This window comes from Grus americana, chromosome 3 (assembly GCF_028858705.1).
Source record: "Grus americana isolate bGruAme1 chromosome 3, bGruAme1.mat, whole genome shotgun sequence".
NCBI classification, from domain to species: domain Eukaryota; kingdom Metazoa; phylum Chordata; class Aves; order Gruiformes; family Gruidae; genus Grus; species Grus americana.
Window position 1 is genome coordinate 89,868,071 of NC_072854.1, and position 23,209 is coordinate 89,891,279.

Below are 23,209 nucleotides of genomic sequence, written 5' to 3' on the forward strand. Positions count from 1 at the left end.
AGTATCATAACAGTACAAATCACAAAATCATAGAATGGTTTGGGTTGGAAGGGACCTTAAAGATCATCTAGTTCCAACCCCCTGCCATGGGCAGGGAATGACTAACAGAATTTTGCAGGCCACCTTACAAGATCTTGAGAAGCCTTAACAACAAAAGTGAAAACAATGTCCTTAATCTATATTGCTATTAAACTGGATTAAAAATAAGGAAAGTGGGGGAAAAAATAATAATAATAAAAAAGCTATTTTAATAGTTATTTTCTTTCTTCTTGGTCAGACATTTTAGATGAAGAACAGTTTTGGAAGTGAAAGAACATAGGAAAAGCATGTAGTGTTTACCAGTGTTTCACAGCAAACTAATTTAATAATCAGAAAAGTCATTGTTAGACCACTGCAGTGAAAAGGAATCAAGAATGGAAAAATGACAACACATATTGAGAAATAACAAAGAAATCCACAGCTACGTCCTCCACTGCAAAGTCAACTGAATAATTTTTTAATACAGCTGTTCTCTTCTACAGCTGAGTTCTATGACTTTTCCAATAAAGCTTTTTTTTTTTAATAGTGTTTTATTAATGAAATTAAACCAGAATGAATAGCATTTTGAATTACTTAGTTGTACAAAGCAGTGAATTGTTGAGTATTTTCCATAATACTTCTGAATGCATGTCACATACATAACTTTTTTAATTAAAACTTTTTTGGGGGTTGAGGAAGAGAGAGAAAAGGAGGATATCCTAATTAGAACAAAGAAATCATTTTTTCTCCTGGTTGTCTGTATACAAAAGGCAAGCATGCTCCTAGCCATCAGCGAACAAAGTAAATGCAAATCTCAAATATAAAAAAATTACTTGACAGTGTCAACAGACTGGCAACCATTAACAACTTGAATCCTAGATAAGAAGCCAAGGAAATAGTCCCAGTAATAGAAATTCAAGGAAAGACAGTAAAGATGATGTACTTTATTACAAGATGAAATGATGGGAAAAATTGAATTACCCAGAGGTAGGAGAGCTGGACTGAGGCTACGTGCATGGAGCCTGGCCAGCCAAAAACATGGGCAGCAGCCCTGAGGCAGATGCATTCTGATTCACAGATAGGTTGATGTCTTAAATTTAAGCCAAAAAATTGGGAAACATGGTGTCTTGTAGTATCTACCAGACATCTTTCTAAAGACCTGAGATTAACAATAGAATATGGAAAAAATTATGGGCCAGTAGATAAGTTAAATCAATATGCAAAGAGGACGTTTTGATAAAACAAAACCACTATCACACAATTCATATTACAGACATACTTAGTATAAGCTGCATTTAGTCACCTTCAAGTAACTCAAAAACTATTCACTGGTATCATTTCACTTTCCAAGTAGTTCAACAACTCAGCTTTTATTCCTGGAAGAATCACATGCATTAAATCAAAGAGAGAAGACTCTCTTTGAAGGTTTGTTAGACCTATATAATCATAGCAACCAATCATGAAGAGAATAATCAATATGGTATTTAGTAGAGGAATCTTCCAAACTATGTTAAATTGTATTTTTATTTCCTTTTCTGAATCAAAACCAACTTACTTATCAAAACTGTATTGCGCCATTCTAGCAATGAAAGAGGCTTCTCCAACCACTTGAGCCATTCTGCCAAGAGCTTCACCTGCTGCACATCTCAAAATAGGGTTAGGATTATCAAGGGCACCCATTACCAGTGTCAGAGCAGATTTGCGTACTTCTTCTGGTCCTAACGTGCTTTTATTCTCAGCTAAACCCTACATAAGAAAAATAAGAAAAAAAACCCCAAACATTCCAAAGCAGGGGAGAAAGACAAGATATAAGAGCAATTTTACAATATTCAAGATCTTTGATTAGACATTATGCACTTTTACTTTCGTTTTAATTTGTGGTCATTTATCCTAAAATATACTTGTTGAAAACATTTAAAACTCAAAACCAACAACATAGTCTTATGTTTGCCAACACTCTACCTATTTCACTTACAGGAAGACCTGTTGCAGCAGTCTTTTTTTATCAGATGCATAGCAGTGCTACATGCATCCTAGTGCTACTGAATCTGAGCTAGCTTTACACAGGATACCCCAGAAAAAAAGAGAAGCTTTAAAATCTAACTGCAACATCTCTTTCTATCAGACAGGAAAACCACAGCTCAGTTATGTTTCTGCAAGAATCACTTAAATTGAAGACATTTTACGTATATGAAAATATTTTTTCTTAATAATCACATCTTTGCAAACATTTACACCATCTGTTATATGAACATTCTGCAGAACAGTAACACTAAACACTGCTTCTGCAGCTTCTTTGATTCCCATATTTCATTAATAGCACATCACCTTTCACTACAACTTTCAAGAAATCTTTTACTTTGGGAAAAATAATTAACCACACGTAAAGTACAAACACTGCATGTATTATAGAGGAAGAAGTTCATGGCTCTACCACAGATTCTCTGAATCCTCATTTCAGCTCTTAGAATTTTGACAATTCTTTGGCCATTTGGCATGGGAAATTCCGGGCACCTGTCTCAATCTGCTTTTCAACTTGAAGCATCATGGTTCATGTTTCTAAGAACAAAGCAAGTAAGAGAGGTGCTGTTTTGCCACATCAACCAAGGACGTAGAGCCTCGATAACAATTGGCTTAAACTACACAGCCAAGTTAGACAAGAAGAAACTCATCCAATCTTTAATTACAGGCTGGTACTTCTACGAAGGTAGTTTCCTCAGTGCATAGGACTAGTTGCTCTGAAGATGAGTAAGGATGACAATGACAGATGTGGTCAGACTCATGAATTGGAAGCTATATAAAACAGCATCAAGAAAAAACTAGAAATGCCTTAAGAAATCTGACTAGTAGAAAGAAAATCCTACACTCCAAGACACTGTTCCACAAAGCCTTGAGGCAATGCAAGTCACTGAAATCAATTATTTCTCAGAAATATTACTTGTGACTTGTTGTCTAGCTTCCTGACTTGACAGCATGAGGTTGGATTTCCAAATGTAGACAGAGAACAGAGCTGTAACTGAAGTCAGTGGGACTGGGCATAAGCATCGAGAATTCTATGCAATACTAGGGAGTCTTAAGAAGAAAAAAATAAGACATCCAAAATGTCTATTTTTGTTTTTATTTCCAGGAGCCTCAACTGCACAATACTTAAAGATGTGAGGTGGTTTTTTAGTACATATGACAAAGTACTTAAATCCATGAGTACAGTGCAAAGAAAACTACACGATTGAAAAAGAGGAAAAAAGTCAGAGAAGTCTGAATACTATAGAATGCTGACTACATGAGCCTCATCTATTCTCTGTACTGATACGTGCAGACAAGAGCTCATGCTAATATCTGAAAAAACTTCAATTTTGGTATTTTCAAACTTCTGAGTGTTTAAGTGGTAACTTTAGTAACATTCTTCAAAAAGCCTTTTGTATCAAATACAAATCAATGAATCAACCTGGTGAACTTTGGCATCCATTAAAAGTTTACAAATTTTACCTTCAAGGCACTAAGAACAGCAGTAAAGATATTAAGCTGCACAGCTTGCTGGCGAACACCTTTAGCCTGCTTGACACATTCAGCAAAGTGATCCAACATCTGTAATCTAAAACAAAGGAAAGAACATAATTTAAGTGATATTCTTTCAAAATACAAACTCAGATACAGCTGGTAAAAAAACACACACAACAAAATGGCCTTTTAAGTTCAGTCACAGAATTTATGCTTCAAGGGTTGCAGAAGGTATTCATTTTAGAAAGGATAGAATTATTCTGAACGTCACTTTCCTGGTTCTTTTAGCTCATCCACAAATGTTCACTATTCCTTTTGAAGAAACCACCACCAAAAGGAAGTAAGTCTTCACATAGCCTTCTAGTTAAACAGCCAAATGTATGAGGACAGGAGTGAAAAAACGCTGCCTCTCCACTACCATTCAAAATAGTGTTACCGTCCATATTCCTATTATTGTTCCTATTGTTTTCACCATTTAATCTCCATTTTCCCGCCATTTAACCATGCCAGAAAGTGTTACTGGGAGGAGGAATACTCCCTAGAAGATACCAAGAACAGGAGTATAACGTATAATCTGCATTCTTAACTACTCAGCAGTTCCCCAGTCAAATCTTTCCATAGCTAACAACAGATACAGATCAAATTGTGCTACTGCAAGCTGGCCTCATGTCTATCCCGCACTTACTGCAAGATGAGATTGACTGCTAGGAAAAAAACCTGTTCCCATCAGGATTGCACTGAAGGATAATTTTACTTTGAAATGCATTGTACAGCTGCTTTCACTCTGTGCTCAGTGACAAATTAGCTAAACTGAATGACAATAGTAGTCCTGACAACTCATAACTCTGCAAAGGTAATGTGGAACACAAAGGAAAGCATGCTGAATTCCATTTCTTCTTTTTCATCATGCATAAAATAATTTGCTGAGTATAAAACAAATGGTCTTACTCATTGAAGCCAAATGAAATTCAATGGATGCTATTGCTATTTTTCCAAGCCTGATTTGAAGTTAATTGCAATGGATATTTTTGCAGGAAATTTTGGTTGCAGAGGTATTGCTACTGTTAAATGCAGTAAGAGGAGAGAAGAATCTGTCCTCCACCTCTGGAGCCTAATCTTCAAAACTGATAAAACTGAGGAAATCACTTTATTTCTAAACTGAGTAGACACATTCTGGAATCCTGAGACACAATGAACACCAAATACTGAACTCTGAATTTAAAGACAGTTGATATCAAAGCAGATTCTTATTTCAAGGAAAAAAAAAAAAACCAACAACCACCACCCATAATACTATCCAGGGAACAAGGCATTAGATTCTGAAATTAAACACTGATGTAAACTGACCTATGTTTGTAAGAGACATGAGGAAAAACCACACCAAAGAGAGCCACAGATGCATCGATGACAGATACTCCTAAAGGAAGGGGACCGGGCACAGCTTCACCAGCAGGGATACGCAAATAAATAGAAGATGGATCATGTTCCAAAGCACCACTTCCAGATGCGCTGTTTGGCTGAAGCTGCAAAATGCCATATAATATGAATACCTCTGAATATACCTTCACACATAAAATTTGGAACTAGAGATAACCAAAACAAGTATGTGGTGGCTTAGAACAACAAAATAGCTTACAAACACCTGAATGCAACTGCAGTGTACCCCTGCACGCACACGCAAGTATTTAGAGGGCCAGCTAAATCCTGGAGGGTCAAAGCCATTAACAGCTGGACAAAGCACAAACTACCACTCCTGGTAGTGGAGATCAAAATTAGAGAAAAGTAGATTAATTCTGGTGCTAATAGTAGCTTCTGAATCACTGACTACACAGTGACATTTCAGAAAAAAGGTTATTCATTCACTCTGAACATTGAGTTACAATACAGCTTGTTAAATGATCAATTTTGGCTGTAATGATTCCCTACATAGAAAGTTTGAGAAACAGTACTAAAATTATTAACATTCTTATCATCGTGAAAATACTTTCTAACCATCATTCTTTCAGGAAACACAATTAAACAATTATCTATTTTCTCTGAAGAAAAACTTACTTCCATAACTTGTTATTATTTAGTCATGAAACAAAATGAGAATCTAGTAGCTCTATATTCCTCTTAAAAGGTCAGAAAACAGAGCAAACATTTGTTGAGGCCTCCATATCACTAAAAAATAAAACATGCCTGAGCACAAGAGACTCCTGTGATGCAGGGCTTCAGTTACCAACAGTGACACTGTTTTATAGGCTAGAGGTTAAAAAAAAAAAAAAAAAAAAAAGAGGAGGATCATCCCAGAAAGCTCTGTGGTTTGAAAACTGCACTGGAAGTCTACTATTTACACCACAATCAAGGGAAGTTTATAAACCCTTTTTTCACTTTGACATGCTGATCTTTTCTCAGAAAGTTTCCACCTGGTTTCTCACACTTCATATCAGCCTTGGCTTTTGGATCTCCTCATTCAAAACAGCTGCCTTCTGAGAAACCTTGCCATTATTAGATAGGCTGTGGCAGAAGAGGCATTTTCAGCTCCCCGTTTCTTCTTAGCCCAAGAAATTCCTGAGAAGCTGAATTGCAAAGATCATGATGGCACAGTTCAGCAAATGCTCAGAAGAGTTAGTTTTCTAGGGAATACAGTTCACTAAGAAATCAAAAATCAGAATGGAATTATGAAGACAGAGACAGGTTGGTGGGTATACTCAGATAGACAACCAATTTTTCTCCATGTCAACAAATGCAGAAATAAGGGTAAGAGGCTTGAAAAGAGGAGGCCAGCTCCCTCCTAGTCATCACAAATTAGGAAAGCAAAAAGAATGCTGTCACCAGATAGTTTCCTAAATTATTTAGCATTAGCAAATTGTTCCTTATGCTACATTTCTTCTCCAAGGGCTATATGAAAAATGATAACTGGATCAACATTACCAGTTGATCTGAAAAACATTAAGAGACCACCACAATACTTGCTTCCTTTTTTTAAATTTTTAATTTCTACGTTTCGAAGACTCACTTCGCAGCAAATTCCTTACAATGCCAATAAAATTGTGTCAATACTTCCAAATGAAGTGTAAGATTTCATACTACACCTATAAAAGTAGTTAAATCTCTTTTTGCTATAACACCATTTGCAATAGTGATATTTTCACAGCAGTTTCACTATAAAACATGTTCAATGGAACTTACATTTTTCTGAACTAGAAGAAATGTGCAAGAACAACTTCTAGACTAGGAAGATTGGGGAAGGCGGGGGAAGCATTGTTTTGGTTTAAAGAAGTTAGGTTAGTTCACTAACCACAACCATATAAATTGCATAACACTACTCATATCTCAGCTGTAGGCAGTTTTTAATCAAAATGGTACACTGTAGATGGAAGCACTTATACCTAACAAACCTCTGAAATAAGACTAAAAACAAGGCATGAAGCTTCAGTTTTGGAAGGCTTCCCTATACACAGATTACACAGTGCAGATAATTTGTTATTCTTGTGGTTTTTTTATTACCTGGTCTTCAATTGACTTATGATCAGTTTCCTGCAGCCAAGAGCCAAGAAGAACACTATCATCATAATGACAAAGAGACCTTAGGAGTGATGTGGTTGTATTAGCAGAGTTGTCTGTCAAAGTAAATTCTGCTACCAACTCTCGAAGAAGTGCATTAAACGATCCTAAAAAGACAGATATTAAAAAGAATCTGAAACATTTCAGCTAGAGATCAGAAGTCACAAATCAAAGCATGTACCATTACCTCAATTTTACAGGTAGCAAACAGACAGAGAAGTAAACCTGACAAGGCTAGAGTTGAGAGCAAGGCTTCAAACAGGACCTGGGCTCCCCATTCCCAAATCAATGTTCTAAACAACAGATCAGGCCATCCCTTCCAGGATGACAGTCCAGATTTTGCAAAAATTTGCTCATCCACATGATCATGTAAATTTAATAAAAGAAGAAACAAAACTCAAAAAGCTGATCTGTCAGATCGTGTGACAGTGCCTGGCAATTTAATAATAGCATAATCTGTCTAATAGATCAAATCAAGTTTAAAAAAAAAAAAAAAAAAGACACGACCAGAAACCAAAAGTAAATCCTCATTCTCACATCCGCCCTTTGAGGACACTAAGGACAACTCAAAGATGTTTTCTATCTTTTAAGTAATAATGACATAAAACACCTAATTGGATTTCAGAACATGATCTCCATACCTCTCAATCCTATATATAGGACTATAACTTTTATACTCTAAGTGTTACTCTAATATTTTGCAATATTCATACTCTGTTATTATACTGTCAAGATGACATACAGATGTTGAGGAATACAGTACAAGACTCTTGGGGATTCCTAGTATTCTATTTTGAATCTTATATCTGCTTCAAAGGTAAGCACCAAAAATACATTAAAAGAAGTAAGTAGAATTTTTACTTTAATAAAAATTGTTAAAAATTTCTGTACCTTCATATGTCTTTGGAGGTAATAAAGCCAATATATCATAAAGTCTTAAACGGACCATAGCCGCACTAGCTTTGAGATGAGCTCCATGGGCTTTAATGACTGATGGAATGCTATAAAATCGAAAGAGACAGCCAGAAATATTGCAGTTACTGGAAAGAGTATTTTCAGATTTCTTTTCACAAGATATGCCTCTAGCCAAGACAAGAAAACAGTGTTCAGACAACTACTCTGAGCAACATTACTCAATTATCAGTATGTTTTTGGAGGTAATTGTACAGAACTTTTTTTTTTTTTTTAAAGCACAGAGGAGGGGATGGAGAAACCAAACCACAAAACCCAACCCAAAGCTCTGTTTTTTCTTTTATTCTGTAAAATGTTTAAAGTCTTTTCATTAGTACACTTTATAAGAGGAGAGTTTATCAACTAACATCTAGTATACCAGTATCTTGGTTTTCTCATTTCTTGCACAAGGATAAGCAAACTATGAATTCAAAAGTTCACTGAACTGGAAATCTAAAACACAGTTAACAAAGGTTACCACGGTAGGCCCTTCAGCACAGGCTATGCAATAATACACTTTTACAAAGGTAACGACCATAAACACAATGCTCAAAGTTTTTTTCAACATGGACGAGCAGTGACAGCACAGTACTAGGTCAGAATATGAATTAAAACAAATTACTTTTAGTATTTCAGGTCCAGGAAAAGACAATCAGTGAATAAAGAGTAAAAACTGCCTACTTACTGTGACATCATTGTCATGGCACATTCTATGGGTGTCATCAATTTCCTGATCACATCCTCAGTAAGGAGCTCAGGACAGTGAGCAACAAAACTTCTCATAGCTAGTAACAAAATAGTTTAAAATTAAAATTTTACTGAGACAAACGAATGTAAAGCATGAGCAAGACACAGACCCTAAGAGAATATCAAAAAAGCAGCAATTCAAAATGTTTATTCAAAGACTGTGTGACATGTTCATAGAACTATATGCCAAAAATCAGGTCACAGTGATGAAAACCTGACACATCTTACTCATTTTCAAAGAAAACAGGGAAGTTACAAGAGTTCTCCCTGTAATGTTTGGGATTATGTTTTGGTTTACTACACTCGTAATCTCGAAGTTTGAAATTCTTACCACACAGAGCTCCAGCACGGCCTTCCAGTGTTACTTGCCAGGTAAAAGAATCTCCTCTCGCTTTCTCTGCTTCCAACTCCTTCAGAGAACGTGGAAACACATTTCGCCACAGCAGCAACATCTTAGGTAGATGATACCGAACAACAGAAGGACCTATGCAAAAAAAAAAAGTGACAGTATAACAAAAACTTGTATTTAATTAAGTGCAAAAAATCTGCCATGAAGGCTTTTGCTCTTTAAGCTATTTTTCTCTTACTTCATTTCTCTTCCTTTTCTCCCTACTTGAACAACAAAAAACAAAGGAAATTCTTCCTCATTTCTAGGTTAAAAGTGTGACAAACACTTATAGATAAGTCTGTTGATATGCTAAAAATAGGAGATAGGCAATTCTATACATTATCATGTAATATGTAACCACTGCCAACTGTCTTTTTACTACTTTAATTCTGACTTCATTTTTTTTTATATTACCATTTTGAAGGCAAGCTTTTTAGCCTATCCTAACTTGTTCATGCAATGAGTAGAAAAATAAGTGACAGTTACTGATTATGTAACTAGTTTAATGGTCAAGTTTAAAGAAAAAGCGCCAGAAAATCCAATGCAAGTGCATTAAAAATATGTTGGAGAAGGACAACCAAAATAGTGCTACACTGTTAGAAAAACATGACAATAAACTGGCCAAAAAAAGACAATTTAGAGAAGCAAGTTGAAACACAAAATGGTATTTGCTGAGAGATCAAAATACTGCAGCATGCATCAAACCTTTATCATATTTTCTAGTATTAAAACACCCTAAACAAAAAAACCCCACTATTGCTGCAAAATTCAAGGTCATACTTATAACCTCTCAAAATATAGCTTCTGATATTTCTGTGATGGCAGATACGAACAATCATACATGAGGCTGGCTTTTTTAAAAGACAACTGAATGGCTTTTAAACTGATAACATTTCTTATCAGTACTGCTGCCTATCCAGAGGCACACATGCAACTTGTTTGGATTCTCACTAAGTTTTAATTACAGTCCATTTCTTCTACACCACAGTATGAAGGAAGGAAGATCACAGGCAATTTTGCCCTTTTCATAGAATGACTTAAGGCTGAGTTTCCAAAAAACAGCATAGAATATTTTTTTTTTTGGTAGGACACCTTCTACTATCCTTCAGCTTATATAAAATTAGTATTTCACTTCTCCCCAGCATAAACAACACTGCTAAAATAAATGCTCTAACACTGTTTCCCTTGATATAAACACTCTTGTGCTAGATAGTGGACTGATTATATGTAGAGACCATTTGCCACAGTGGATAATCAGAAGTGTCAGACAAGCATAAAAATAAAACAAAAAGCAACTGTTTTTACAAACCTAAAGTCATAAGTGCTCCAAGTAAAAGCCATCCAGCTTGAGTCCGCTGCAAGGAGAGTCTACTGTTTTGTGCAGCAGTTCGTAACAGATCTTCAGCAATACTGACCACCATCTGCATCAATGACAACAATGGATTTTTAAAATATAAATTAAGCCACTGCAAGTTACTGCTAGACACCCACCCTTACAGACTATATATAAAGATGTTCTCAAATCATTTAAACTGACCTTTTATAAAGAATGAATGCAGATTACATTTAATGCAGATGATTAGTGTCACGCCTATGACAACACAGACAGTGATATTCTCTTCAGGAATTATTCATTAATATGCCAAACAAGAATGCAAATTTGAAAGACAGAAGGGAAAAAAGCTGGTAAATATTGCAACCGAAATACTATAAATACATGCTGTGGCCACTGCTCTCTTGCTAGGCACAAGTTCAGTTTCAAGACTGCTTTAACTCATTATCATGCAAAGCTATTACTTCTAGATAAAAAAGTATCTTTTAATACACTCACAGATGAAACACTTGTTATCTCACCTTTCCTTTGGCGTGAGGAATACCTAAGGGACACTGATGCACACCACCTAACAAAGCAGCCATTGCAAAACTGTAGCCACTAACAGCTTCAGGGGAGGTCTTCAGATTGTTGAGTCTTTCTGCACATCTGTCTAAAAATGGAGTCAACTGAAAAGGCAATGCCACAGCTACACACCGCAAGCACCATGCGGCGGCAAGTCGAGCAGCCATGCTGGGATGAAGAAGAACTGAAGTTACTGTCTCCAACAGACCTACAGAAAAGAGAGTTTTCAGTCTTAAAGTTACGATGTACTTTTTAATATATGAGACAAGTAAACTGAATCAATATTAGACAGGCAACATGAACATTGAGAAAGTCAGAATTAAAGTACTTCAATTTTATGACTTTGCCTTTTTCTTTAAGGAAAGACACAAGTGTTGTTAGCATTATGCTGCTCCACATCAGGTTTCACCAGCAAAGCTGGAGCTGCCAGAGCCATAGCACTGACTTCTACTACTTGAGCAACTGAAAAGAGGCAGTAACCCTATACAAGGGAACTGGCACTGAATGAGATGATTCCTACAATCTTTTACACAGAGCAACAGTAAGACTGATTTTTAGTTTTGCTTCACACTGCAGACAAGCACATGCTATGGATGTCACTGACCACTGTACTCTTCTGCTTTTGACAGTGCTGTCTTCCCTGCATCATTCTACACTTTCCAAACCTCCACACCTAGCTAATCCTGCTTTCTAACTGTGAGCTCTTCAGTCCAACCAGTCTCCCACACCGACACCTTCCTCAGTGCAGACCTCTACCCTTACAAATTCCTACTTCAAAGCCTCCACTGCTGCCTTATCTCCCACTTTCTCGGTAGCTAGTGAACAACCTCTACCTGCTTACTTTGCAGCAGCTAGGAGAAACAACACTGAGATAGTCTCCTCTATTCTTATGGAACAGAAGGAATAAACACGAGCACAATCTTCCCCACCCCATAGCTGGGGCAAAATCAGTATGAGAAGAATGTCTTACGCATCAAGACAACAATCTACATAATGAAACGTCTGAAAGAGCTTGCAATTCCATTGGAAAAAACCTAGGCATCCACAAACTGAAAAAAACTGAAAACTGCACTACAGTAAAAAACCACTACATAGATTCAGATGTTAAAATAACCAAGAAGAAAATCCCACACAGATCCTAGTCAACTTAAGCCAAATAACAAGCTTTTTAAAATGGGATTATTCACAGCTTCATCTTCTGACAAAATGCCCTTAACGTCCCCACAAAAATTTGATGTCTGAAGGCAATACAGGTTTTCAGGAACAAATATTTTGGACCATATATAGCAAACCAATGCATTTCCTATAAAACCATTATCAGAAACAAATCAATGCTAAAAATCACAACTTTACTCACCCTAAAATAAAAGCTTTGGGCAGACTTCCAAAGTAGTTCCATAATACTTTGTCAAACATGAACTAAAGTTTCACCTGGACAAACTTAGCTACCTGGAGTACTGCAGGGAGCGCCAGTTTCATCAATTTATTTCTTACACGTTGATTTATTATTTAACTAGATTTAATGATATTTCATATTCATTGCTCAAATGTCTCATTTAATCTATTTAAATTTATTTGCATACCAATAGAAGGTTCTTGAATAAGAGGAGATGCAGTGGCATTCAGACTCTGAACCAGACTACCCAGTTCCTGGAGAGCACACACCATTACATGCTGGCTTGCAGCTACATCAGCAGCTCCTGATTTATTTTCACTGTTAGCATCATTCACTACTGCTTCTGCAGAAAAGGAAACAAAAAAGTCTTGCTTAACTACCATTTGAATCACACAAATATACAGGATAGAAAGGGACAGTTTTGATGCCAGCTCTGTATTAAAACAATTTTGGTCATAGCGTGAACTCACAAAGCAAATGCATTTTGAAGATAAATAGTTTTACAGCTATCAGACAAAAACAATCATCCAAAGACCATGAAAAACAGACGCCCAGCAGTTACTGAAGATGGCAGCGCACTAAGAGGTAGGATTAGTAGTATAAAACAGTAAAAGTAAGTATACACATATGCAGCATTTGTGTATTGTACCTATGTATACACAATAAGTAAAAATATAATCTTGACATATCTAGGTTCTGCATACAAATTTGCATGCATATATATGGAATGAAACTGTAAAAAAAAAAATAAATCAGACCTTCAGTAAATAATTAATCATAACCTGTAATCATCTTAAAGTTATCCAATTAAGTTCATAGATCCCACTGTATGTTCCTTTCCCTACACAATATCCCAGAAGTAGCAACTGTCACTTCAAAGAAAAGGGACCTTAGTATCAGCTTAATATTTACATGTCTACTACAGTAAAAATATAGAAAATCACCCCCCTTATATGAAGGTAGGTAATCATTATAAAAAAAATCCTCCAAATTTATCATCAAATTCATTAGAAACTCAAAATATAAAACTGTTCTTCCCATCATCCAAATACATAATGGAATTTCCTGCAACTTTGACAAGGTGGTAGGAGGAGGAATTTCTGCAACTTTCATCTCAGAATATTTATTGTAATCAGAACCCTTTTAAGTTTCCATACCTACCCTATCAAAACATACCTACCCTATCAAAAAAATCATTATGAGAAGAACCTGCAAAAGTTTCAAAATCAATTCCATTTCCATATGCTAAACATTAAACTCAAATTAGATGGCAGTAGAAAAGAAGAAAAAACAGATGTTTGGTAAATGCATTGTTGTGCAATTCCAGTTTACTTTCTCAAACTCTAGCTCAAATTAGCTAATTTCATAAGAAACAAATGCCAACACAGTTTTGTCAGTCCTCTTAGTGATTACATATTCCAGGTTCTGCAAAGGGGCCACATTTATCTTTTCTAATTCCAGTCTTCGGATTAAATCTTTATTTGTCAACTGTAAAATCCAATTGGATGTCAGTGTGGATATTAGTGGGGGATACACGAAGACCTAGAAAATCCTGACCTACAGGATCTTCAAGAGTGGTAGTGAAGAACTCTGTGTAACTATCACTACAACCTATCCCAAGACAGATTGCAAATGTGCACTTTTTCCTCACTTCCACTCTAAGCAAATGCAATGTCAAAAGCCATCACAGGATAACAAGCCAGCTTTACACAATCACTTTTCAAGTAGAACTAACATTTTGGATATCATATTTCAAACGGAAAGTAGCTGAATTATCTTTTACCATAACAGCAAAATTACTCACAGTGGAAGAAAACTGAAAAATGGCTGACCAAGTATAACGACGGTAACTTTCAACAGGTCTCAAAGAAAAACGGCTCTTACCCACTGCCTTCATTTGTTTACCAATGGCTTGACATATATCTTTGGCAGCTGCAATCTGTGCTTTCTCCCCAAGTAAGCTGCCAACTGTTGCTCTCAGGATAAAGGACACGCATCTTCGAGAGTAAACTGCCTCCACGTGGGTCTGAGTTGCACGAGGATGGGAGACCAGATCAAGTACATGTGACAAAAACGTAGCAAAGTTGCGCTCCAACCACTGACCTCCTAATGTTGTAACAAAGACAACGTAGGCCTGCGAATATAGAAGTTACATAGAGATCCAATTAAAACAGAAACAAAAGACTATACTCAGTCACCAAAGGCTAAAGACTACAGTTATACTCATGCATAATGCAGTGCAGTAGAAACACCCGTTAGTAATAACCAACCCTAACGTGGCTAAGCAGGATGAATCAATCCATTAGCCAAGTCTTTGTCATCAAAGCAAAACTGTTTCCGGTGCCAAGAGTAGCTCCTATACTGCTAAGTGCAAAATACTCTTTGGATGCCAGCAAGAAAACCCAGTCCATTGCTCTAAATCTGTCTCTTTTTAAAAATTTTAAGAACATAATGTCAGTAACAGCAGCAACATGAACGTGCTCTAATTCACAATGAAGACTGAGCATTTTCACCAAGTTCACCTGGAAGAGGCTGAGAAAAATAAAATGGTTTCACAAAATACCCTACGATCAAAAAAATCTGGATTCTGGCAAGTTACTGCAGCACACTGAAATATATGTCAGAGTGAGAATGCCTCAATTTGAAGAGATGCTACTACCACCTTTATCAGACAAATGGAGCTTCCACATTCAGCAGATTTTGTCTACTCAAGACAGACATATGGAGAGAAGAAACATAGTTTAACAAATTAGGGCTGCAAACTTTACCTAGCAACTGCAAAGAGAGCCAGCACACCCAAAAGGACAAAAGTGTGTCCTCTCTAAAAAGAAATAAAACTTAAATAGGGAGCTAAAGTCTTTAACATATTAAGTTTTCAAACATTTTTGCGAGCTAGTCCCACGATCAAATAAGCTTTCCTTAGCACATAATTTATCTATTGTTACTGCACATCAATAATAAGAGAAAATAGCTTGTGAAGAATACCGCATATGCATCTCACAAAAAAGGTAAGTCAAACTAGACTTGTAAACAAATAAAGAACATGTGTATTTTTCCTACTAAAAGGGTTACACTTATGTAGAAATGACTCTTTATTAAAAAAAAATGACAGCTTGTCACAAACCTGGGTAACACCAACTCGCACTTCCCTATTGACAGATCCTCCTACTTTTAACATCTCTCCACCACTCTTTAGGAAACCAGACCCTCCTCGCAGAAATCCAGTGGCCATGAGTTCCAAGACCTCCTCAAGCGTTGCTCTCTTCACATTCTGTCGCATCACTTTTGTGAAAAAAAAAAAAAAAAGTAATCATTTAATCCCACAGTTCCAACCAATACAAGTAATGACCTTGAAACCAGACTTACCAACTCAAAGCTGTCTGCTAACATAAATCTAGCCAACATTTCAGATAACAGCTTGTTTTCATGCTTAAACAATAAGCTCCTTTTCCCAGGTGATTTTTGATAGTTTGCTCTCTCTTTCTTTGTATGATTACAACAGGGAATCTGTACTCTTTGTGCTTTTTACATTAGAGTTTATAAAACCAAACAATCCAACGACAAGCTTCCATCTACCTGAACAACAATGTATCATGCAACACTGTCCTGCTACATGGTACTGAAGGTGCAGTTTGTCCACCTGAAAATGGAATCCAGAAGGACTGTACCTGTTGCTTGTTTTGGTATCAGTGCTGTAGCCATGACTGTCCCCAAAAGCTTTGACACTGCAACTCGCACACCATAGTTCGAGTTTTCCAGAGCTTTAAAGCACAGCGTTGCAACATTCTCTAGTTCAGCTGTCCACATAAACACTGCTTCATTCTGTAATTCCAGCAGACACTGTAGGAAAAAAAGACTTGCTGAGCACCAATGGAGACCACTCTTACCTTTTATCTAAGTACCAGTGTAATTGTCAGGTTTATTCAGTAAGTATTTTATTATGAATATTTTAAGTATTAATTTCACAAACACACACTCTCTCTCCCATTTACCCAATAACTTAGCTGAGTAAACAATCAGAAGACTCATGGAATAGGTTAACACATAAATAAAAATAAAAAAGGAAAGCACAACAAAAGAACTGTGTTATCAAAACCCTCTCCCACTGAGGCTCACAGCTAAGATATTCTATCTCATATTTGTTTACAAAGCAGGGAAAACAGTATTACTGTACCTTCATTTACATGAAGTAAGTCAACTGTCTGAGCCTTCAGTGTTAACTAGCAAGGATTTACCTTGCCCAAATAATTATCAAATTTCCCATCATAAACAATAGGTCACAGTTCAACTGCAGGTACTTCACAGTCACAGCACAAGAATTTCTAGAACTGGTGAGAAACACACCCACCTTAGCCACTGCGCATCGTACAGCCATAGATCTGTCCGTCAACAGAGATCGGGCATTCTTATAAATATCACGGTGACAAGAAGCTGCTGCTCCTCCAAGTCCATTTAGGACTTTCTGTAAACTCATCAGAATTTCACTGCGGCCCTGAGACTGCACACACACACACAAAAAGCATTTATGCAAAAACGTGGACACAGTACTTACATCAAGAACCAGGTGCATAATTCTGCTTTTTCCTGCTTCTGTGCAGGAATGTTTTTGGAAACATTGATAATATAGTTCACTGAAGTCATATACAACTGATACCTAGCTGGTTTTAGATAGCAGTAAGCACTATACACAGCTTTACTAAAACTGCATCAGTTGTCGCATAAATTAAGATGAGCCCAGGCAGTCCCACAAATTGGCCCTAACCAAGATGCTTCTGTCCTGCCCCACAAAATATCTGCTGTAGCCTCAAAGAAAAAAGAAAAAACAGTTGCTATGAGAGAACAGGAAGCCCAGCTACTCAACAGCTTCCTACTGAAAGTTCAGGTAGGAACTTATAGTTGGAAGGCACCAAAAAAAAAAAAAAAAAAAATCACACAGATATAACGGCACAGCTGAAGAAAACAGCTGCCAGGACAAGAGCCACACAATCAGTACTCCTTCCAACTTGTCACAGACATTAGAAAAAAGAACCCACAAAACACGGAACTATTTGCATCAAATCAGATCCACTGACAGCCCAGGACACATTCTCTCAGTGTTACCATACACTCTCTTTTCAGGGTACAATGTATCCTGCTCACATGCAGAGTAACATCTTTGTTACAAAACTTAAGTATTTATTATGCATTTTTAAATTTTAAACTTAATGTTTATTCAGGGTACAAAAGCAGAACTCCTGTCACAGGAGTTAGAAGTGGTACACACAAACATTTTAAATATTGATGACACTATGATGCAACTAATATAATATACATATAACAAAACTCTAAACTCTCTGCAGTAAAAATACATGAACATTTTTAACTCGATACTAACTATGCAAGTGATTTGCATTTTTCTACATAGAAAGCAAACAATCCAGGCATGTTAGCAAACATCTTCGGAGGAGCAGGTTTCAGTTTAAACGGAATCAAGACCACATATATAAAATAATCTGAAACTTACCTCTGCGCTTTTCAGAGACTTTAAAAGATTATTCACTGTTTCCGGAAAAGAACTACCCAGCATTCTGCCCATTTTTTCATAAAATGCTCCAACACATGCCACAGCAGCCCTATGAAAAAAAGGCATTAATAGGTGTACTCTTTCTGTAACATCTAAATGATGATTAAAACATACATTTCTATTTAAGTATTAATCATCATTGATGAATAAAAATCTATTTATTATCCATTAGTTATACCAGCTGCTTAACACTCTGCATTTCAATCACTTTTTTGTTTACAAAAAAGTAACAGAAAAGTTATTAGCTTCTAAGAACACAAATGTATTTGAATAGGTATTATTACAGGATCTACACGTAGTGTAAGAAATTCTGGAGAAGGTAAGTATATGCTGAAATCTCAGCAAGATTAGGGGTTTGTGTTTGAATAAACTGTCTCTTCTCCAAGCACCTGCAAGATAACCCCTATCCTTTAATATATCCTGACAGATTTTTGTAGATACTGAATTTTTTGTTCAAGCCTAAGAACTTAAAATGCATAAATTATTGCATAACACAAGAAAATTTATAGGCACTGTAAAAATCACTGGATTCATAAACAGTTATATACACTTTTTCCTTGTCCTGCCATTTGAGATTAGGAATATTTTAAGTAACATCATACTGCAGTTTTATACACAAATTGCTTCAGGACAGTCACAGAAGCAGCTCCTGAAAACATGCACTTTTTCATCACAAAGAAACAAGGCTTTCTTTTTTAAAAAACCTGAAATTCTTGGGTAAATTACTTTTTAGCACAGCTCTTTGCTACAACCTCATTACAGCCTACCCCTTAACGGGCATGTCTCCTACACAGTTCTTCTACAGAAACATCAAAAACTGAAGTCTGAAATCAAGCAATAAAAAAACCTTCTGGACTACCACTTGAGTTGGTAGCATACATTTCAGAGCACATTATAGTACAAAACCCTTTTCACTCACACAAGTTCCTCACAGTGTTGCAACACCTTCAAATAAAAGGAGGACAGTATCTGATCAAACGGTGACTATTTCAGATTTTATTGTTAAATCCTGTTATGATAACCTCTGAAGGCAAGCCCAAATTGGGGGTTCACTAGACACCATGAACACATGAAGCAGTATGTGTGGGAGAGTCCCAAAAACAGGTTCAGCAGACGCTGCTTGTGGCATTAACCAAATTCCTACCAGTGAGATTGCTCCTATAAAGACAAACTGGATCACACACAATGCACACGCACACCCAAGTATACAGACTCTGTTTGAGAAACTTATGCAGTATATCGCAGTAGAGGAATATAAACAGTCAATGCTTGAATGGAAAAAAAAAACCAAACTCGAACATTTAGTTAAAATTCTCTTGGCATAGATAATGCTCGTTTTACAACCGATCTGCAGGTTCCATCTTAAATGGCATACCTGTCTGCAATCAGCAATAATCCCACCAGTGGAATTTCTTCATTGCATTACTTCATCAACTGTTATCCTCTCCAGGACAAAAGCATGTCAAGAAACATAAGACACTCCCTTGCCTAGAGGAAAGCATCTCACTTTCAGATAGCCATGTATAAGTCACCTTTGAGTCCTACCCTCCACAATCTCAATCCTGTTCTGTTCTCTACTATATCAAGCATATACAAACTCCAACTAAGCATGCAAAATGTAAGTAAACATAGCATGCGCATATTCAGGCAGATTATTCTGTAATATCCAGAACCACTTTCTTAAAAATCATTCCCTTTTCTGTAACAATATTATACGTACAGTTTGGTGGGCAAGTAGGCTGCAGTATCATCTTTGCTCTTGATGATGTCATTACACTTGTCAAGCGTTTGAAAAACAGTAAATGTGTCTCCAATGCTGTAGAGAGCAGCAAGATTTTTTGCTAGTAGTTTTCGTGTAGGTGGCCCAGGGGAACTGCTGATGAGTCCTGTCAGCTGTTCTACAAGCTTCTTTTGTTTTTCCTTGACATCTGTCTGTTAACAGACCAAAAATAAACAAAATAAGAAAAGTCATGTAATGCTGTGTCTTGCATCCAATATCCAGAAAAACCTACAACAGTGAAGTAAATCTTATACCACTCCCACTTGTCTGTAATTCAGCAAATTGCTTGTCTCACAGATTTGAGATACATGCAATGATAGCAAAGACAGATGTTAAATGCTCAGAATTAGCTGTTACCCAATTTAATTTTCACTTTTTAAAAAATACTTACTAAAAATACAGCAATACCTGCCTGGAGCATCTTTTAATCCTCTTTACCATCAAGAATCCCTACTTTGAGAGGGAAAGTTTTGCCTTCAAAATATTTATGACTATGAAGAACTCAAACCAAGCTATGTGTTATGTAACAGAGTCATACTGACTGCCTACTATTAAACACTTAAAAGCTATAAACATACAGAGGGTCTTCCAGCTGAATCTGAAATCATACAGTTATCACCTGGCCATTACCTGTCAATTTTCTCTAGCATGAAATTAATGAAAATGTTTTAGAAAGAGGGGGGGGAGGGAAGGGGTGGGGAGAAACATTAAATTACCTTGTTAGCAGCTACCAGCACTTTATCCAAAAATCTTAGCCACTCAAAGATAAAGACTGGTCTCTTTGCTTCTGTGATTTGAGCTAATGCTTCCTCGTTCAGTAACAAACTATGAGCCAGCTCCATAACCGGTTAAATTCCAGTTTAATTGTAAAGTTGTGTAGCAATTCTAAAATAGAAAAATAAAAATGTAAATATTAGTATGAAGTATAGTACAACAATACCAAGCTTTGAAAATCAAATGACAATATGAAGATGAAATCTACGAATTACAGTATCGTGGTTCCATCCTGCTTAGACTTGTCTTAGCTAAGCAGTCCCACATAAAAACTACTGACATATTTACAACTGAGTACATCCATTAGTATTTCAGGGAACAGAGTTGTTAATTGTAAAAAGAGCACCTACAGACAACTTCAGGGCACTAACTCTTAGCCAAGAAAAATACACTGAAGTCTCTGTTTAAAGAAAAAAAAAAAACAACACACAAAAGAGGTAAAGGAGTCATCTCACTGTCTCCTCTTACATAAAACAGAATAAGGATCGTCCCTAATCAAGACCCATAACCGCACTCCTGAAGACTGGGCATGAACCTGGCCACCTTCTCAACACCTTCAACAGACAAGGTGAAAAGATGAGCCTATCACAAGTAGGAATTTCCACCCATCACAATTTGAGAGAGGAAGGAACAGTGACAGCATTTGGCATCACTGACCTAAGACTCCCCAGATCCCACTAGCTTTGCTTTAGGTGCTGGACAAATAAGCCCTCTGAAACCTAGCAAGCCTTATGTGCGACAGCCTGGAATGCAAGCAGCAGCCCAACCACTGCAAGTCTTCCCAACAGCCAAAATAGTACAGATCAAACACTGGAGATCCTGCTCAAACAGTGAATGTGGGGAGTAGCAACAAAGCACTACCAAAAGCACACTATCAGTGTAAGCAAACACTCAGCAGACAACTTAACCTTAGCAAATCACATTTAAACAAAGTGTAGCTGTTTAATGCAGAACAGATAGAAAAAAACAAAACTTATCTTAAAATCACAAAATTAAGTCAACCATCTTCAGCAAAAAGAAACCCAAAAAGCAAAAAAAAACAAACCCCGATCCCCAAAACCTGAATGCAGTGATGCTGAAACTAGGATCTTGGGCAAAACAGAAAAAGCAAAGCAACTAAGGAATATTATGTAAAACATCATCTTTCAACAGCTGCACCATTCCACTTGTGCTCTCAAGCGCTCACGGCTGCTTCCTCATTCATGGTTAAACCCAACAAATTCTTAAAGTCAACTGAAGTGATTTAATAATTTTAATTTTTTTTTTTAAACAGTTCCCAGATCAGACAGTAGTAAAGGGTGACATATTAATACTACAGCTGTATTATGGTTCTAAATTCACCTTAACGATCTGGTGCTGATCAAACTAAAGCATCACACTGTAACACTAAGCTTGTTCCCTGCACTTTGGTACTTTGCATTATAATATTTTTCACTGCATACATCTCCAGCTACAGATCAGCAAAAGTGGAAGACCCACATATGGAAGCACATACAGTCCTCCTCCAATGACATTTTCTGGCCTTCTCTTTTTTAAGTTATCAAGAATTGAGGAGACATTGCCTGTCAATAATGCACAGACACATCGCCTCAAAACACCTTTTACATGAGAGCAGAGAAACACAATGAATGACAGCACTATGATTCTTTGCCTATCATCCCAGAGATCCACACTGCTTGTCACCCCCACACAGCACAGGATTACCGTATGACAGCACAGCTCATTACCCCTTTTTATCCCCAAAGTTTTAATTTTCCCCTGACCTTTAGAGCCACAAACCCCTTATACACCTTCCGCACACTCCCTTCCCTCTTCATCTACATGTAGGAAACACAAGCTCTGAGCTACCAAATCTGCCCATACATTCAGCTGTACTGCTGAAGCACAAGGGCTTGGATACAAGAACAGTCACATGAATATTCAGCTAACTGAAGACTCACAGTATGCTAGACTCCAAAGCTCACCTACACTGGCCAAAGGTTTGCTCCAAATTTCAGCAAAAAAGGCCTACCAAGTTCTACTCATTCCGGTGAGGGCTGGGTCTTCCTGTGCATGTTACAAGGAATAAATACACCATTACCTCCCACAGGATGCAGAGCAAAACCCTACCAAAAATCAACTAGCATCCAGTAAGTTATGTTGAAGCTTTACAGAGATTATACAACTTTCAGAAGTATTCAAGTTCCTTTCTGTTCTCCAGCTATTTTTCTGTAGCCTAAATCAACTATTTAGATCTTTATCACACATGCACTTCAGCAGACTAACCGAGAAAGCTGAAAAACAGGTGAGTTTAGGAAAAGTGACATCCTACTGAAGACCTGAATCAGGTGAAAAGAATTTTGTCCTGGGTCCTTCTACCCGTACTGGTTACTTTAATAAGCTCTGGCACCTCTCCCAGTGCATCCTGCCTGTTTCAAAAATCCCTCAGGAAGCAATGCCTCAAGACCACATTACAGAGCTAAGTACGCGCCAATTCCTCAGTAAAGGAGCAATGCCAAAAACCAGCCAGAAGCTTGCCGCCTTCCGGACACGCACCCGCCCCCCCCCGTGCCTGCACTTACACATACCTGACCCCCACACGCAAACGCCGGCGCCTCTCCTCTCGCGGCAGCCAGAGGCGGCCGGCAGCGGCACCGAGCCCAGCTGCG

At 37.2% G+C, this 23,209-nt stretch overlaps 1 protein-coding gene across 7 annotated transcripts in view; it reads right to left on the reverse strand.

The window, feature by feature from the left end:
- The window catches only part of HEATR5B (HEAT repeat containing 5B), a 59,562-nt gene that overhangs the window by 35,807 nt on the left and 546 nt on the right, over positions 1-23,209 (reverse strand). For 5 of the 7 annotated variants that reach the window (XM_054820121.1, XM_054820126.1, XM_054820123.1 and 2 more), the window contains exons 2-18: positions 20,504-20,672; positions 19,728-19,939; positions 17,948-18,056; positions 16,793-16,942; positions 16,113-16,284; positions 15,569-15,726; positions 14,329-14,578; positions 12,632-12,787; positions 11,006-11,256; positions 10,461-10,572; positions 9,095-9,247; positions 8,702-8,801; positions 7,957-8,066; positions 7,009-7,172; positions 4,864-5,039; positions 3,505-3,610; positions 1,574-1,764 (exon numbers count right to left, since the gene is read on the reverse strand). In XM_054820121.1, coding sequence (XP_054676096.1) covers positions 1,574-1,764; positions 3,505-3,610; positions 4,864-5,039; positions 7,009-7,172; positions 7,957-8,066; positions 8,702-8,801; positions 9,095-9,247; positions 10,461-10,572; positions 11,006-11,256; positions 12,632-12,787; positions 14,329-14,578; positions 15,569-15,726; positions 16,113-16,284; positions 16,793-16,942; positions 17,948-18,056; positions 19,728-19,939; positions 20,504-20,629 — 2,696 coding nt within the window. In that variant the 5' untranslated portion in view covers positions 20,630-20,672. Of the gene's footprint in view, positions 1-1,573; positions 1,765-3,504; positions 3,611-4,863; positions 5,040-7,008; positions 7,173-7,956; positions 8,067-8,701; positions 8,802-9,094; positions 9,248-10,460; positions 10,573-11,005; positions 11,257-12,631; positions 12,788-14,328; positions 14,579-15,568; positions 15,727-16,112; positions 16,285-16,792; positions 16,943-17,947; positions 18,057-19,382; positions 19,496-19,727; positions 19,940-20,503; positions 20,673-23,128; positions 23,202-23,209 lie in introns of those variants that run through there. The other 2 variants (XM_054820124.1, XM_054820127.1) reach the window with 2 other exon arrangements.